Source organism: Eriocheir sinensis, unplaced genomic scaffold (genome assembly GCF_024679095.1).
Source record: "Eriocheir sinensis breed Jianghai 21 unplaced genomic scaffold, ASM2467909v1 Scaffold633, whole genome shotgun sequence".
NCBI lineage: Eukaryota > Metazoa > Arthropoda > Malacostraca > Decapoda > Varunidae > Eriocheir > Eriocheir sinensis.
In genome coordinates, this window is record NW_026111980.1 from 214,485 (window position 1) to 231,570 (window position 17,086).

General features: G+C 42.6%; 1 protein-coding gene across 1 annotated transcript; it reads right to left on the reverse strand.

Annotated features, from left to right (window-relative positions):
- Positions 1 to 405: 405 nt before the first annotated feature.
- Positions 406 to 3,549, reverse strand: LOC126993562 (uncharacterized). The gene is made up of 3 exons (XM_050852702.1): positions 3,404 to 3,549; positions 2,023 to 2,628; positions 406 to 1,149 (listed from the first exon to the last, which is right to left on the reverse strand). Exons 1-2 carry the CDS (start codon positions 3,510 to 3,512, stop codon positions 2,204 to 2,206), a joined length of 534 nt encoding a protein of 177 aa, XP_050708659.1. The 5' UTR covers positions 3,513 to 3,549; the 3' UTR covers positions 406 to 1,149; positions 2,023 to 2,203.
- Positions 3,550 to 17,086: the final 13,537 nt, after the last annotated feature.

A 17,086-nucleotide genomic window follows, 5' to 3' on the forward strand; every position in this document is an offset into this window, starting at 1 on the left:
CCAACACTGCCTTCCAAGCCCTCAAGTCTATGCAGACCTTCCTACAGAAGTCCTGGCAACTCAATAGGATCTAACCCCTCCCCTGGTGACACATCGACAGAATAACAACATCCGCTAACATTTCCCACTGATGGGGCTCAGGAGGCAGTGGTCCCATAGCCTAACCAGCCCCATAAAATACCCCAGAAAAAGATGATCCCAGAGGCCACTTCTCTGGCACTGTATCTGACATCCTCGCCCCCACTGTGGATATGCAGGAAAGGTGACTTCGCCCACACTCATGGTGGCTGGAAATGCTTTTATTTAACCCACAGTAGCACATGCGGTGCTATATATATTAGAGGAACTGCAATAACACATTGAAAATTCAGTAATCTTCATGACAAATTTTTTCACTATTATTGCAGTTTTTCTAATGTAAATATATACTACAGGTGGCATTATGGGTTGACTAAAAGCGATTAAAAGCGTTTCCAGCTACCATGAGTGTGAGCGAGGTCACTTTTCCTTCATATCCACAGTAGGGGCCAGGGTGTCAGGTATAGTGCTGCATAAGTGGCCCTTGGCATGGTGACCTCAGTAGCTCAGTTGGGTTGATTTATACACAGATAGCCCAGGTTTGATCTTTTTTTTTCCCAGCCTATAGTGCTTTTAGGCTTTCTTGAGAGACCTGGATGGTAGTCGGCCCTAGCCCGTCATGATGCAGGCAAGTGTTTTATAGTGGCGCCGTCTTTTCTTGGTGTGGTGGTTGGTCACAGTGGTGTACATTTTGAGATCTTTATTGTAGTTTCTCTAATAATAAGTTATGTCTGTTCAGAAAATGAAAATAGCTTGTAAGATTTTGCATAAATATTTTCCGATCAAAATTTACAGTCTCTTTAATTTGTTCATTTCCTGCCTGAAGCCTATACGTACATAATCATGATATAAATAAATGAACAAAAATATTTATCAAACATCACTGAATATAATGTATTTCCTACTACAACTACTACTACTAACACTAGTTAATGTTGGCAATATATGCTAAAATGCTGATGATACAGAGATTGGCAGAGTAATTGAGTCGGATCGGGTCGCTAGTATTCTCCAGGATGAACTAGACAGATTGCGTGAATGGGCAGGGAAGTGGCAGATGGAGTTCAATGTCTGGAAGTGCAAAGAATGGGCTAATCACTCTGACGTAATATTCTTGATGTATAAATAAAAACCCACACTGGCAGACGATAGTTATATTTTTAACTAAACAGTTTCGGTGGACACTGCCACCATCTTCAGTGGTGTAAAGAAAGACCACTGAAGATGGTGGCAGTGTTGGTTTTTATTTATACATCTGGAAGTGCAGTACTCTGAGTGTATATGGGAACAACCCCTCATAATTATTGGTTAAATGACACTCCCCTAAGAAGATCAAGGTGTGAGAGGAATTCAGGGATCTTGATGACCTCTGATCTCCATCTAAGAGCACAATGCATTCATCCTAGATATTGTGCAAATAGGGTATTGGGATTCATTTCAAGGAGAGTAAGCAACAAGTGCTGATGTCATCAAGCTATATTTAGCATTAGTTAGATCTTATCATGATAATGTGTTTTTTTCTGGTCACCTTCATAATTGTAGAATGGGTATCAAAATGTTAGTATTGGTACAGTGGAGGATGACAAAGATGATTTACGGGTTCAAAAACTTGACATATGAGGAGACTCGAACAGTTAATTAAACTTGCATTTTCTAGAGAAACAAAGGGTGCAAGGAGACTTGATCGAAGTTTATAAATGGATGAAGGGCTTTAATAAGGGGGATATTTATAAGGTTCTGATGGTAAGAGAGCTGGGTAGGACATGTAATAATGGGTTTAAATTTGATAAATTCAGATTCCACAGGGTCATAGGCAAAAAATACTTTACCAACAAGAGAATGAGTGGAACAGGCCTGGCCTTCATGTTATGAGAGTCAATAAGATGAAGACATTAATAAAATGTTTAGATAAATTCATAGGTAGTGATGTTGGGGGGAGCTTACATGCTAACGGTGAAGAAGACTGGTGGTGGCCCTCCTCAATCACCTCCCAAGCTTTCCGAAGAACACGAGGCCGTTGCCTCCATGATTTCTGGAGAACTCAGTATGGGCGAGTGTGTCCTTGACACTCTTACAATACAAGATGGGCATGCAGTTGATGAGGCAGGCAATCCCATCATGGATGTTACTCTCCGGCATTCCCCAAACTGTCCAAAAATTTGGCTTTGCAGGTGTCTGCTGCCTCACGGATATGATGCCAAGTCTCCGTGAAGACATCTAGCTGCCGCTGCAACACCTCCCTGTGAAACTGGTACAGTTTCATCTGTTGGTCGTGCTCCTCTCTGGTCTGTTGAAGAAGGAGTTGGTGATACTCATCCTGCTGCTTCCGACAGGCCTGGTACTCTGCATCAAATTTCCTCCTCTGCCGTGGGGCAGCAGAAGAGGAGGCCACATTACATGTAAATGTAGTTAGTGATGGTGCAGTGGATGCAGAGGATGAAGCTTCTGGCTGGAAAGATGTAGAAGCACTAGGAGGTGCAGGTGCTTCAGCACATTCAGCGGCAGAAGTAGCAGAGGGGACCTCTGTCGGTGGCAGTTTTCCACTCACAGCTGTGAAATAATACAATGCATTATCAGTCATACTTATACATGAAAGATGATGTGACTCGGGAAATTTCTTCCTTCAATAACAATGTTAGCTTCTTTTCTTATAATACTTGAAAAAACACTACCCCATCAATAAAGGCACCAGAGGGAATTTGATATCTATTGCATTTATAGTTATTTAAATTTAATCCTAGACTGGGCCCCCTCAGAGCTTGTTCCCAGAAATGAGTAACTTATCTATCTATATCTATATCTATCTATCTATCTATATCTATATATCTATATCTATATCTATCTATCTATCTATCTATCTATCTATCTATCTATCTATCTATCTATCTATCTATCTATCTATATATATATATATATATATATATATATATATATATATATATATATATATAAATATATATATATATATATCTATATATCTATATATATATATATATATATTATATCTCTCTCTCTCTCTCTCTCTCTCTCTCTCTCTCTCTCTCTCTCTCTCTCTCTATCTATATCTATATATATATATATATATATATATATATATATATATATATATATATATATATATATATATATATATATATATATATATATATATATATATATATTTTTTTTTTTTTTTTTTGCATATCTTTTAACCCTAAACCAGTGTATGAAAAGTGAAAATTGATGATGCGAATAACAATGATAGTATTTATATGCAGCACCAGAACAAGAATGCAGAAAGCTGGATAATATAATGTGATATACTTTCAAGCAATGATTAACTTACTGAAAGTAACATCCATGATGGGAGTGCCTGCCTCATCCACTGGATGCCCATCTTGAATGGCAAGAGTGTCAAAGACATCCTCGCCCATGTTGAGTTCTCCAGAGATCATGGAGGCAACAGTCTCATGTTCTTCTGTAAACTTGGGAGGTGATGGAGGACGGCACCACCAGTCCTCTTCACCTTCAGCTTGTAGGCTCTCTCTTCCTTTTCACACTGCAATGAAACATGATTTTAATAACAATAATATATCAAAGGCATACTGAATTGTAAACCCTTTAACAATACACCTCTGCAATGCAGTGGTTCGAGTCCCTAACAATGAATCTGCGGGCCTGGGCAGTCGGCATGCAGCCACCCAGCCGTTCATCCTTCCTTTCACCCGGGTACCTGGGGCCACCAGGGAAAGTAAACTGTGGTAACCCAGATGTTACACTGGTACTGTATCTGGTTTATGGGTTGTCTCATGACAGGCTCAAAGGATCAATGGGATGGAGATGAGCACTGCCACCACCCGCAGCTATAGCGTGTGCTCCCAACTTAACCTTTTCCTTTACCTTTTTTTACCCTTTGACCAAATATAGTAAAGAGCATTGGAAACAACTTGTTGTACCAAAATTGATATTAGTGTTGCAGATTTAATATTCTAGTGCCTATTAATATTAATAGTGTTTGCATTAAAGATACATTGCTATTCAATTAGGTTGATAACATGGGATTATTTTAGTTTGAATATAGCTCTTAACTAACAAAGCAAGAATTAATGGGTTACTATTTGATCAGCAATGGTATAATATTATCATATGTAAGAGCTACACCTGCTCTATGCTTATTGCTATTCTACCAGTAATTCTTTCTTTTTGCCTTACAAATAACATGTAATAACAATGAAAAATAACTATAGCCTATTTCTAATGCATTATGATTATTTTGGATCTGGAGAACACATTATTAGTGTAATCTGTGTCTCAAAAGGTGAAAAGTTGATCATTTTAATCATCACCCAAACACTGGAGTGGATAGGTATTTATCAAAGGGGCACATCTGAGTATGGGAGGCACTAGACAAGTGAAGCCCGCGGCATTCTGATGCCACACAGAATGTTACAAGGGCACATTCTAAGATCATATTAATGGTGGGTATAAAGGCATGGTCGATGGGGGCAGTATGTTAATTCTCAGGGGAGGAGTGGCATGTGACCCCAGTTGCTTCGCAACCGCACGCTGAGGTGGAAGCATTTTCCCGTGACCCTGTGATGCAAGAACTATATGGTAATTCACAGTAAGAGCATTTATTATTTTATTGCTAAATTGTGGCAGCGACGCCGCGCTGTCTGTGCTGGTGGTGTTTTGAATCTCCTGCTCACAATACATGGTCCAACACTATTCACCACCCCATAGTAACTTTATTCTGATGGAATGTCCACCGACACCTCCTACATAATGCAACCACATACTCATACGTGAAACATGCTGCCTGTCATCAGAACGGGGTGAATTGTCTTGCCTAGTTGGCTGTTACAACCACTAAGTTAAAGCGAGAATAATATATACCAAACTATACTACCAATACATATTATAATAGCGGTTATTTTTTAGATACGATGGCAAAATATAATTGTTTAGTCGGTCATCATATGAAACTGGCAATATAATTAAGCAAGCTGTATAGTATTTGCCTTTATCTTTCCAATGATATGCCGAATATTTGCTACAATGCATAGTTACAGAGGTGTGGAGGTGAAAATAGAACTCACCTCCCCTGCCCGACAGCGCATTAGGGGTCATGACGCGTTGCGCACTGAAAGGATCGAGGAGAGGAGGACCTAAGAAGCGATACAAAGCGATACTGGTCAAAAGGTTAACTATATACAACGTAAAATCAATGCACCTCATTTACTTACTTCAATTTGATGCGGTTGAAACTTCTTTTCAATTGTTGAACTGATCGCGGCTCCAGATCAGGGTGCATGGCGTTGAAGTTTTTGGCGATCTCATCCCACGCCAAGTTCTTCTTGTGCTGGACCGCAGTGCTGGTTGACCTATCTTGAAGGACAGGCCTTTCCTCCACTAGCTGCACCAGGACTCTCCTCTGCCTTGACGAAAGTGGTGCAGCGCGGTCCATTGTCGATCAGCTTCCGTGCGCGCGCGTTGTTGTGATGGCGGAATATGCATTCATATCGGCACTCTGCATTATCTTTTTCATTTTTCTTTTTTTCATAATTGTTTAATTTGAATTTGTATCTTAAATGCTATTATTATTAAAAGAGTACTTCCTTATAATTTCTTATATGTATGACTGCTGAAATAAAAGTTTATGCACTGCACCTCGTCTTCTTCCATTAATTACGGCTATATCTAGCTTTTCTGTTTTGTTTATCTCTAAATTTATAATTTTCTCTTAATGTAGTCCCGATATGAAACATGATTTTTTGAAAAACGGGAAATCGGGCCGGTGCGTGGCCAGCTGATGCCGATCAGGCGTACCAACACCCAGATGCAGCCAGATGCAGCGGGGGCTGCTGGCGGGCTGGTCTCTCAATACGGTCGAGGGACGAAGTAACTTTGCCTACCTACATGGTCGAGCGACAGGAAAGGACGCTAGCCTTCGCGTCTAACAATACCACCCTAAGTGTGTGTTGGATTTACAGATATAGTAGCTTATAATATTTATATCATCCCGGCTCTCCCTTTTGTACTGTGCTCAATAATGTTAAGAATTATTCGTTTGAAGCAGCATAGTTGAGGTTGACCGTAGACTCATTTTACATTATTCACCCCTACAATATTCGTTTTCTTTGTTGTTGTTTAGTAGAAAATGAGCTTTCGATGGTAGGCTATGAAGATAAGTGAGAAATAATACCACTAATAATTATACCATACCACAACCCCTACAACCCATCAACCACCACTATAACTACCACCACACTAAATACCACCTTCTTTAACCCACTGTTCCTTACCTCACAACCCTTACTACCACTATACTACCACCACAACCACAACCACCCACTGAGACCAATATATAACTATCACTACCTTCTTTAGCCTACTGCTCCACTCCTCACACCACTAACCACCCACACCCACCTACTACCACTTCCACTACTACCACAACCACTACCACACACACGCCTAAGATCACTACAACCATTACCACCCTCTATATAGCATACGATTAACTAACTAACTAACTAACTAATTAACCCCGCCACTACTGATACTACCACCACCACAACCACTCACCCACTTAATTACCACCTCTACAACTACCACATACCCTCTTTAATTAAGGGTGCGGCCACACTACACGCGGTTTGCTGGGAGGGTAGAGGGTAGCGGGCACAGAGTTAAATATATGAAGGAAGGAAGATATGAGAAGTAAGCAGAAAATAAGAAGAAATGTGAAGAAACACACACACACACACACACACACACACACATATATATATATACACACACACATACACACATACACACACACATCGCCCTCGGCTCTAACACTGTTCCTCTCGCCACTACAGGAAGAGACCGCCACCACCACCACGACTACTCCTACACCTACCACCACTTCTACTACTCCACCCACCACCACCACTACTCCTACACCTACCACCACTTCTACTACTCCACCCACCACCACCACTACTCCACCCACCACCACTTCTACTACTCCACCCACCACCACTTCTACTACTCCACCCACCACCACTTCTACTACTCCACCCACCACCACTTCTACTACTCCACCCACCACCATGACTACTACTCCACCCACCACCACTTCTACTACTCCACCCACCACCACTTCTACTACTCCACCCACCACCACTTCTACTACTCCACCCACCACCACTTCTACTACTCCACCCACCACCACTTCTACTACTCCACCCACCACCACAACTACTACTCCACCCACCACCACTTCTACTACTCCACCCACCACCACTTCTACTACTCCACCCACCACCACGACTACTACTCCACCCACCACCACTTCTACTACTCCACCCACCACCACTTCTACTACTCCACCCACCACCACGACTACTACTCCACCCACCACCACTTCTACTACTCCACCCACCACCACTTCTACTACTCCACCCACCACCACTTCTACTACTCCACCCACCACCACTACTACTCCACCCACCACCACGACTACTCCACCCACCACCACTTCTACTACTCCACCCACCACCACTTCTACTACTCCACCCACCACCACTTCTACTACTCCACCCACCACCACTACTACTCCACCCACCACCACTTCTACTACTCCACCCACCACCACTTCTACTACTCCACCCACCACCACTTCTACTACTCCACCCACCACCACTTCTACTACTCCACCCACCACCACTTCTACTACTCCACCCACCACCACTTCTACTACTCCACCCACCACCACTTCTACTACTCCACCCACCACCACCACTACTCCTACACCTACCACCACTTCTACTACTCCACCCACCACCACTTCTACTACTCCACCCACCACCACCACTACTCCTACACCTACCACCACTTCTACTACTCCACCCACCACCACCACTACTCCTACACCTACCACCACTACTGCTACACCCACCACCACCACTACCACACCCACTACCACCTCCACTACTACAATACCAACTACCACTACTACTGCACCCACCACCACCACCACCACCACTACAACACCGACACCCACCACCACTACATCAACTGCAACTTTACCCCCTACAATAACAACTAGCACCACCACAACCTTAGCAACCCCCACCATCGACACCACCACAGACACGACCTCTCTTGACCCCGCCACGACTACAAGTGATGAATATTGGACGACTACAGAGGACGATGACTCAGTGGTGACCCTTCCTGACGGTGACAACAACAGCATCTTGGGCCTGTCCATGTTTAAGTTCATCGTCGTCCTTCTCTCCTCCTTCCTCCTCCTCCTCCTCCTCTTCACTTGCTTCCTCATGCTGATTTTCAAGAGGAAGAGGAGGATCTACGTCAGAGTGAGTTCTTCTGTACTTTGGTTCCTCTTGAAGACTTTGAGGTTCATGGCTTTTGGAGTGTAGCCAAATCCTTCGTAGCATTCATGAAGTCAGTCATTTTTTCATCAATTAGAAACTTTACTTACATTTCCCTCAGTTTTCAAGAGGAAGATCTACGGCAGAGTTTGTTTTTACTTCACTTACTCCTAAAGACTTTGTGGTCCATGTTTTTTTTGAGTGTATATAAAGATTTTCCGTAATATTCACAGAAGCCAGTCAGTCAGTTCGTCAATAATAACAAACTTTCCCTTTTCAGTAGTCAGTGTTTCCGTAACGATATGATTTTGAGGTTCATGTTTTTTGAGTTGTCTAAAGATCTTCCGTACCATTCATGAAAGCCACCTAGTCATTTCATCAATAATAACAACCTTTCCTCTTCTTATCGTTATCACTATTCCGGTAGCGACATGGTTACTCTAGTGTTCTGAGCCTCAAAAGCCGCTGTTGTGAGAGTTGGTAATCCTCCTATGCCAACACTTCCTTTACGTGTGTTCAGAAAGCAATCACATCCCTTTTCTTTTCCCGTAGCGACATGGTTACTCTAGTGTCCTAAGCCTCAAAAAACACTGTTATGAGAGTTGGTAATCCTCCTATGCCAACACCTCCTTCACGTATGTTCAGAAAGCAATCACATCCTCTTCTTTTGGCACCCAGTTTTTCCTCATTTCCAGGTTGTCAATTGGGATCTCTTCTTTGGCAACGACGCCCTCTACGCCCGTGACGGGATACACTTGACGTTCAAGGGTGTTGAGGCACTCTCAGACTCCCTTGAGCGAGCACTTGGTACCCTGAGGGATTTTTTAGTATAGGCGAGGGGGGGAGGAGTAATGGGAGCAATGGGAGGAGTAATGGGAGGGGACATCTAGCTCATAATATAACCAGGCAGCTTAGAAGTAATTTTAGAGGAGTAACAGAGGACGGGCTAAGAATCTTCTATACTAACAGCAGGAGCCTCAGAAACAAGATAGACTTACTAAGGGGTGAAGCTTGTTCAGAAAATTTTGACATAATAGCGATCACTGAGACATGGATAGACACTGCTAATATAAATTTTAGATCAGAATTTGAAATAACGGGTTATCAGATGTTTCACAAAGACAGAAGGGGCAGAAAGGGAGGTGGAGTTGCGCTATATGTTAAAGACTCACTTAAATGTTTAGTTAACAACTCAGTCAAAACTAACATGGATTCAGAATCAGTTTGGGTGGACGTTTACAAAGGGAAAGAAAAACTAACTCTAGGAGTTATATACAGGCCACCCAACCTTAACAGGCAGGACACGAGTATATTGCTACAGGAGATTGCCAGGGCGAGTATGAGTAGAAATGTCTGCGTAATGGGGGACTTTAATTATAGGAATATAGACTGGGAAGATCTAGTGGGTGACCTGGAAGCCGAGGACTTTCTTGAAGTTATACAAGATAATTTCCTTAAGCAGGTAGTTACTGAGCCTACCAGAGGAGATAACATATTAGACTTAGTCCTAACCAATAATGGGAACTTGCTACGTGAGTTGGAGGTGGGCGGAGAGTTAGGAAATAGTGATCACAGAACGGTTCGTTTTAGCTTAGACTGGGCGGTAACCCGCGAACCAAACCCAGTGTTAGTGCCAGATTTTAGAAGAGCAAACTACGAGGGGCTTCGAAGACATCTTGAAGGGGTAAACTGGGATAATTTAGGGATTCATGAGGGCCAGAACTGCGGATTGGAGAGCCAGGAGAACCAGGTAGAAATGTCTTACAATAATTTAGTTAGAGTAATAGTAGAGGGGCAAGAACAGCATATACCACAGCGAACACTTAGAAAAGAAAACAATGATCCTAAGTGGATGACTCGTGGACTAAAACACGAGATTGGGTTAAAGAAGGGAATTTATCAGAAAATAAAGAATGGGAAACACATCTCAGGGGCCGGTACGTCGAACTGTCTAGATTAGTTAAGAAAACACCAGGATAGCAAAAAGAACTATGAGATCAAAGTAGCAAATGAGGCGAAAAGTAATCCGAAGGGCTTCTTTCAGATGTATAGAACAAAAACACGGGAGAAAATTGGACCGCTGAAAACAAACACAGGGGAGCTAGTAGAAAATTATGAAAATATGAGCACATTGTTGAACGACTACTTCCTTTCAGTATTCACACAGGAGGATCGAACGACTATACCGGAAAGAGTTCAGGTGTACGAGGGCGGGAATGGCGATAAATTGAGGGATATAATCATTACCAGGCAAATAGTTCAGGATGAGATAGATAAGCTTAAGAAGAACAAGTCGCCAGGTCCTGACGGGATATTTCCGAGGGTATTAAAGGAGCTAGGTGATATAATCAGTGATTCCACTAACCGACATCTTTAAGATGTCGGTAAATACTGGCTATGTGCCGAGCCTATGGAAAGTAGCTAATGTGACGCCGATTTTAAAAGGGGACAGGTCAGTTGCTTCAAACTATCGCCCAATTAGCTTAACATCGGTTATAGGGAAGATGCTGGAGTCCATAATAGCCAGGAACATTCGGGAGCATTTAGAGAAACATAGCTTAATTCACGACTCGCAGCATGGGTTCACAAAAGGTAGGTCATGCCTCACCAATCTCTTGTCCTTCTACAATAAAGTATTTGAGGCGGTTGACAGAGATGAAAATTATGATGTAATCTATCTTGATTTTAGTAAAGCGTTTGACAAAGTTCCTCACCAACGACTGTTGCTTAAATTACAGGCTCACGGAGTAGAGGGTAAAGTTTTGAACTGGGTCAAGGCGTGGCTTAGCAATAGGAAGCAAAGAGTGCAAATCAATGGTAAAAGATCTGACTGGGGATGTGTTACGAGTGGGGTCCCACAAGGTTCGGTATTAGGTCCACTTTTGTTTATTATTTATATCAATGACTTAGACACAGGAATTAGTAGTGATGTTAGTAAATTTGCAGATGATACCAAGATCGGTAGAGTAATTGAGTCGGATCAGGACGCTAGTATTCTCCAAGGTGAACTCAACAGATTATATGACTGGGCGGATAAATGGCAGATGGAGTTCAATGTAGGGAAGTGCAGTATTCTGAGTGTAGGTAGGAACAACCCCTCACATAACTATTGCTTAAATGACACTCTCATAAGTAGGTCTGGGTGCGAGAGGGATTTAGGGGTCTTAGTGAACTCTGATCTCCGTCCAAGGGCACAATGCATTCAAGCTAGAAATCGAGCTAATAGGGTACTGGGATTTATTTCAAGGAGCGTAAGCAACAGAAGCCCAGAAGTCTTCCTCAAACTATATTTAGCATTAGTTAGACCTCATCTTGACTATGCGGTTCAGTTCTGGTCACCCTACTATAGAATGGATATCAAAATGTTAGAATCGGTGCAGAGGAGGATGACTAAGATGATTCAGGGGTTGAGAAACTTGCCATACGAGGAAAGACTCAAACAGTTAAACTTGCATTCTCTAGAAAGGCGAAGGGTGCGTGGAGACATGATCGAGGTTTATAAATGGATGAAGGGCTTTATAAGGGAGACATTCATAAGGTTTTGCTGGTAAGAGAACCGGGTAGGACACGAAGTAACGGGTTTAAACTGGATAAATTCAGATTCAACAGGGACATAGGCAAAAATTGGTTTACTAACAGGGTGGTGGATGAGTGGAATAGGCTTAGCAGTCATGTGGTGAGTGCCAATACAATTGTCACATTCAAAAATAGACTAGATAAATTCATGGACAGCGATATTAGGTGGGGTTAGATACACGGGAGCTTAGGGTCAAAGGAGCTGCCTCGTACAGGCCTACCGGCCTCTTGCAGACTCCTGCGTTCTTATGTTCTTATGTTCTTATGTCCTGCACCAACACTACTGGCAGGTCTGTTCAGAAAGCAATCACAACCCTTTTTCTTTTGGCACCCAGTTTTTCCTCATTTCCAGGTTGCCACATAGAGTTGCTAGTCCTGCACCAACACTACTGGCACGTCTGTTCATAAAGCAATCACATCCCTTTTCATTCTCTAACCAGTTTTCCTCACTCCTCCAGGTTGTCCCTTACACACCACGCGCAGCTCCTATGAAATTCCCTCGCACACCTTTGCCTCAAGTAATACCCACGTCGGAGCTCATCCCGAGGCCAATACTACGGCATACCTCACTTAGTAACGACAGGAAGCCTCGGTCCGTCAGCTGGGAGTACGGTGGAGAGCCCGGCGGAGGGAGGTGGGACGCAGGCAACCACAACCCAACACCCCAACGGCACTACATCACCCTCGACGCCCAGCCTGTCCGCCACGACCCTGGGGATGTCTATAGCATCTCCCAAGGCTTCGACTCCTGGGGGAATGACATGCAGAGACCCCAGGAGCCTACCAATGCCCTCTGGCGAGACGCTCCCTGGGCAGATAATAACATATACGAGTGGCGCCGATAATGTGATACTTAGGAAGGTTATATTGTTACACAATTCAATGCCCAAGCACATATATTTGATGAGACTTTCGTAAGAGTTGTGGGAATTTCCATGGGTAGTTTTGTGACCCTGGTGGTAGTTCGACCATTCTTCTGTACCGTGAACCTAAAAAGACACCCATGAGAACCTGATTGATCTCCTCTTCGGCCTCTGGAAATAGGTGATGTAAGAGGAGAACGCGTCTGAGCATACCGTGGGCATTCCCATGGGTAGTTTTGTGACCCTGGTGGTAGTTTGACCCTTCTTTTGTACCGTGAACCTAAGAAGACACCCATGAGAACCTGATTGATCTCCTCTTCGGCCTCTGGAAATAGTTGATGTAAGAGGAGGACGCGTCTGAGCATACCGTGAGCATTTCCATGGGTAGTTTTGTGACCCTGGTGGTAGTTTGACCATTCTTTTGTACCGTGAACCTAAAAAGACACCCATGAGAACCGGATTGATCTCCTCTTCGGCTTCTGGAAATAGGTGATGTGAGAGGAGGACGCGTCTGAGCATACCGTGGGCATTTCCATGGGTAGTTTTGTGACCCTGGTGGTAGTTTGACCATTCTTCTGTACCGTGAACCTAAAAAGACACTCATGAGAACCCGATTGATCTCCTTTTCGGCCTCTGGAAATAGGTGATGTGAGAGGAGGAAGAGGCTGAGCATGCCGACCTTCTTATGCTGAACCTAAAGACTCCTATCACTTGCAGAAAACAAGAAAACAAGCCATGCATGTTCGAAGCCAGCAGAACGAGTAGCACGACTGACATATATACCACGCTGCCAAAAACAGGATGCATATGAAGTGAAAGAAACATGGACTTGAAGACAAAAGAAGCCAAGTTTAGTAAGGCTTCCATATTCTTCCTTTCCAACGCGAGGATTCACGGCAAACGAAAAAAAAAGAAAAGAAAAAAAAAAAACGTTTGAGGTTCCCGATTCTTTACGAGAGTGTTCATATTAAATGGAAAACACGACTGCTTAAGAAAATGTCACCTAAATAGCTATTGCTACGTAAGATTGCCACCGATAAAAACAACCGTATGAGGAATTAGTCACCAAAACACACTTGTGACACCGTTGGAAAAATGTGTGAGAATAGAAACTAAAAAAACAACAACTTAAAACTCCTGAATCAGTCATTAACACGTAGGAATGACACCACCAACACGATATTCCTAACTTTCAACAAACAAGACAAAAACAGTGTACTTGGAAAATGTACTTGGAAAATGTACTTGGTAAATGTCATGTCTTGGTTAAATGTCATGTACTTGGAAAATGCCACTTCAATATGAGTAGAATATCGTGAGTTTTAGAAGAAGTAAATCTTCCTGAAGTGACTCGTTACAAAGTCGTATATTGTGTTTGACGTGTGAACTCGAGGAAACGAAGAAAATGAATTAGTTTGAAGGTGGACTGCTGTGAATCCTTTTGAGGGAAGAAGACTGATGTGCGTCCTGAGAAACTTACATATCAAACATTATATAGACTAAATAACTACCATGAGTAAAAATGCTAGAATAACAAACATATTTTTAGCATCATACATTTTCCCACACGTACAAGACAGGACATGAAACGGTACACTATTTTTTTTACAACAAAGGAGACAGCTCAAGGGCACAAAAAAGGAAACAATAATAAAAAAGCCCACTATTCGCTGCTCCTAACTATTTTTTTATTCAGAAACACATACTATTAAAGGATGCAAAGATTTATATGTATTAGAGTCATGTACAAACTGTAGAAATGTTTAGGTTTACAAAATCATGCGGATCATTGTAATTTTTTTTAAAGAATATTCATTTATGCTATTAATGATGTGGTGTGTGTGTGTGTGTGTGTGTGTGTGTGTGTGTGTGTGTGTGTGTGTGTGTGTGTGTGTGTTTATTTATTCGCATTCAAGTATCTATGTTTAACAGAAACTAAATAAAGTAGACAGCAAAAATACCTCAAGTTAATAAGCCGGTCAAATGAGTAGAAAGTCAGTTCAGCAAAACAACAACAACAAAAAAAAAAAAAAAAACGATTCTAAATACCACCACCACCAACAACAACAACAGCCGTAAGTCACCTTAATACACCATAGATTCCACATGCCTCTATAGTTAATACCAACATACCAGTGCCTTACGCAACAACAACAACAACAACAACAAGAACAGCAACAACAACAACAACAACAACAATTATAATAATAATAATAATAATAATAATAATAATAATAATAATAATAATAATAATAATAATAATAATATGGATAACAAAATGAAGAACAAGAACAAGAAGAACAAGAGCAAGAACAAGAAAAATAAGAAGACGAAGAAAAAAAAAAAACTAACAATAACAGAAACAACAATATCCAACAGCAACAAAACAAATCATATCGAAAAACAAAAACAAAAAACACACACATAGAAAAACAATCCCCAGAACACGTCACAAATAGGAAACGAACAAAACAGAAGTGGGTGACATTCCAACTCCAATCCCTTATAAAACCTTTCCTTAATGACCGGCTGTCGAACACTAATAAATACAGATAAGATAAAGAAAAGGGCACGTGAGCCTTTCCCCACGACCAGGTGTTGAGCTAATAAATCCTCAGGTAATTCAGGTAACCCTTATCTTCGCTTACACCTGAGACGAACGCAAGAACTTAAGCACCTACGCATGTTATATTCTTACGTCAATGTGTGTTGTTTTGCTCTCTCTCTCTCTCTCTCTCTCTCTCTCTCTCTCTCTCTCTCTCCCAACGTTGTCCAGTGTCGCGGTATTTATACATCATTTTTGCTATTATCCTAAAAACGACACAATCTCAACACTATGACCATATTAGATTATCCAGCCATTTAATTAAATTAATTGAAAGGTATTAAGTAGCTGACATACGAGAGGAAGCGAGAAGTCTTGAGAGTGTGTGGCAGATATGTGGGCGGTGCTGACCCCACCGGACAGTTTCAAATCGAAATACTACAGTACCTTTAGGATAAATTTACTGATAGATAGAAAGGTTTTAAGAAACGTGAGAAATACAGCGCGGTTTGGTGCAAGATGTTCCGGGCTCGAAGATAAATTGTACCAGACCTTGGCCCGAAGAACCGCCGGTGACCGAGAGAGCCTGCCAGGGTTGAGGAAGCCTGGGGAGGGGGTAGAATGGGAGGCCGACGATAAAGGAGTTACGCCGGGGGGAAAGGATGGGAGAACGAAGGATGAGGATGGGGAGGCCGACGATAGGGGAGTTACGTCGGGGAAGGATGGGGAGGGAAAAGATGAGGATAGGGAGGCCGACGATAGGGAGTTACGCCGGGGAATGATGGGGAGGGGAAGGATGGGGGGAGGGTGGATTCCTCAACAGGAACGAGCTCAGTAGACCATATCGTGGTCATTATTGTAGATAGCCCTCGTCAGTGTCACAGATTCCGTCGACTGGAACGTGCTCAATACTGTAATCCAAGTCATCTGTATCCTTGGCCTCCTCGACGGGAACGAGTGACGTTTGAAGATTGGGCTCGTCATCTGCAGGACCGACTTCCTCAGATTCATGGGCGGCATGTCCTCCATTTTCAACGTTGGGGATGACCATCTCTTTAACAAGGTCGTTATTTTCTTCCATGAAGATGTCCAGCGCTTTCACAAGGTCGTCATTTTCTTCCATGAAGATGTCCAGCACTTTGATAAGGTCGTCATTTTCTTCACTGGAGAAGGCCAGCGCTTTGACAAAGTTGTCATTTTCTTCCTTGGAGAGGGCCACCGCTTTGACAAGGTCGTTAATTTCATCCATGGAAATGGCCAACGCTTTTACAAGCTCGTCATCTTCAGCCTTGGGGATGGCCAGCGCTTTTACAAGCTCGTCATCTTCAGCCTTGCAGATATCCAGCGCTTTTACAAGTTCGTCATCTTCAGCCTTGCAGATATCCAGCGCTTTTACAAGTTCGTCATCTTCAGCCTTGCAGATATTCAGCGCTTTTACAAGTTCGTCATCTTCAGCCTTGCAGATATCCAGCGCTTTTACAAGTTCGTCATCTTCAGCCTTGCAGATATCCAGCGCTTTTACAAGCTCGTCATCTTCAGCCTTGCAGATATCCAGCGCTTTTACAAGCTCGTCATCATCAGCCTTGCAGATATCCAGCGCTTTTACAAGTTTGTCATCTTCAGCCTTGCAGATATCCAGCGCTTTTACAAGCTCGTCATCT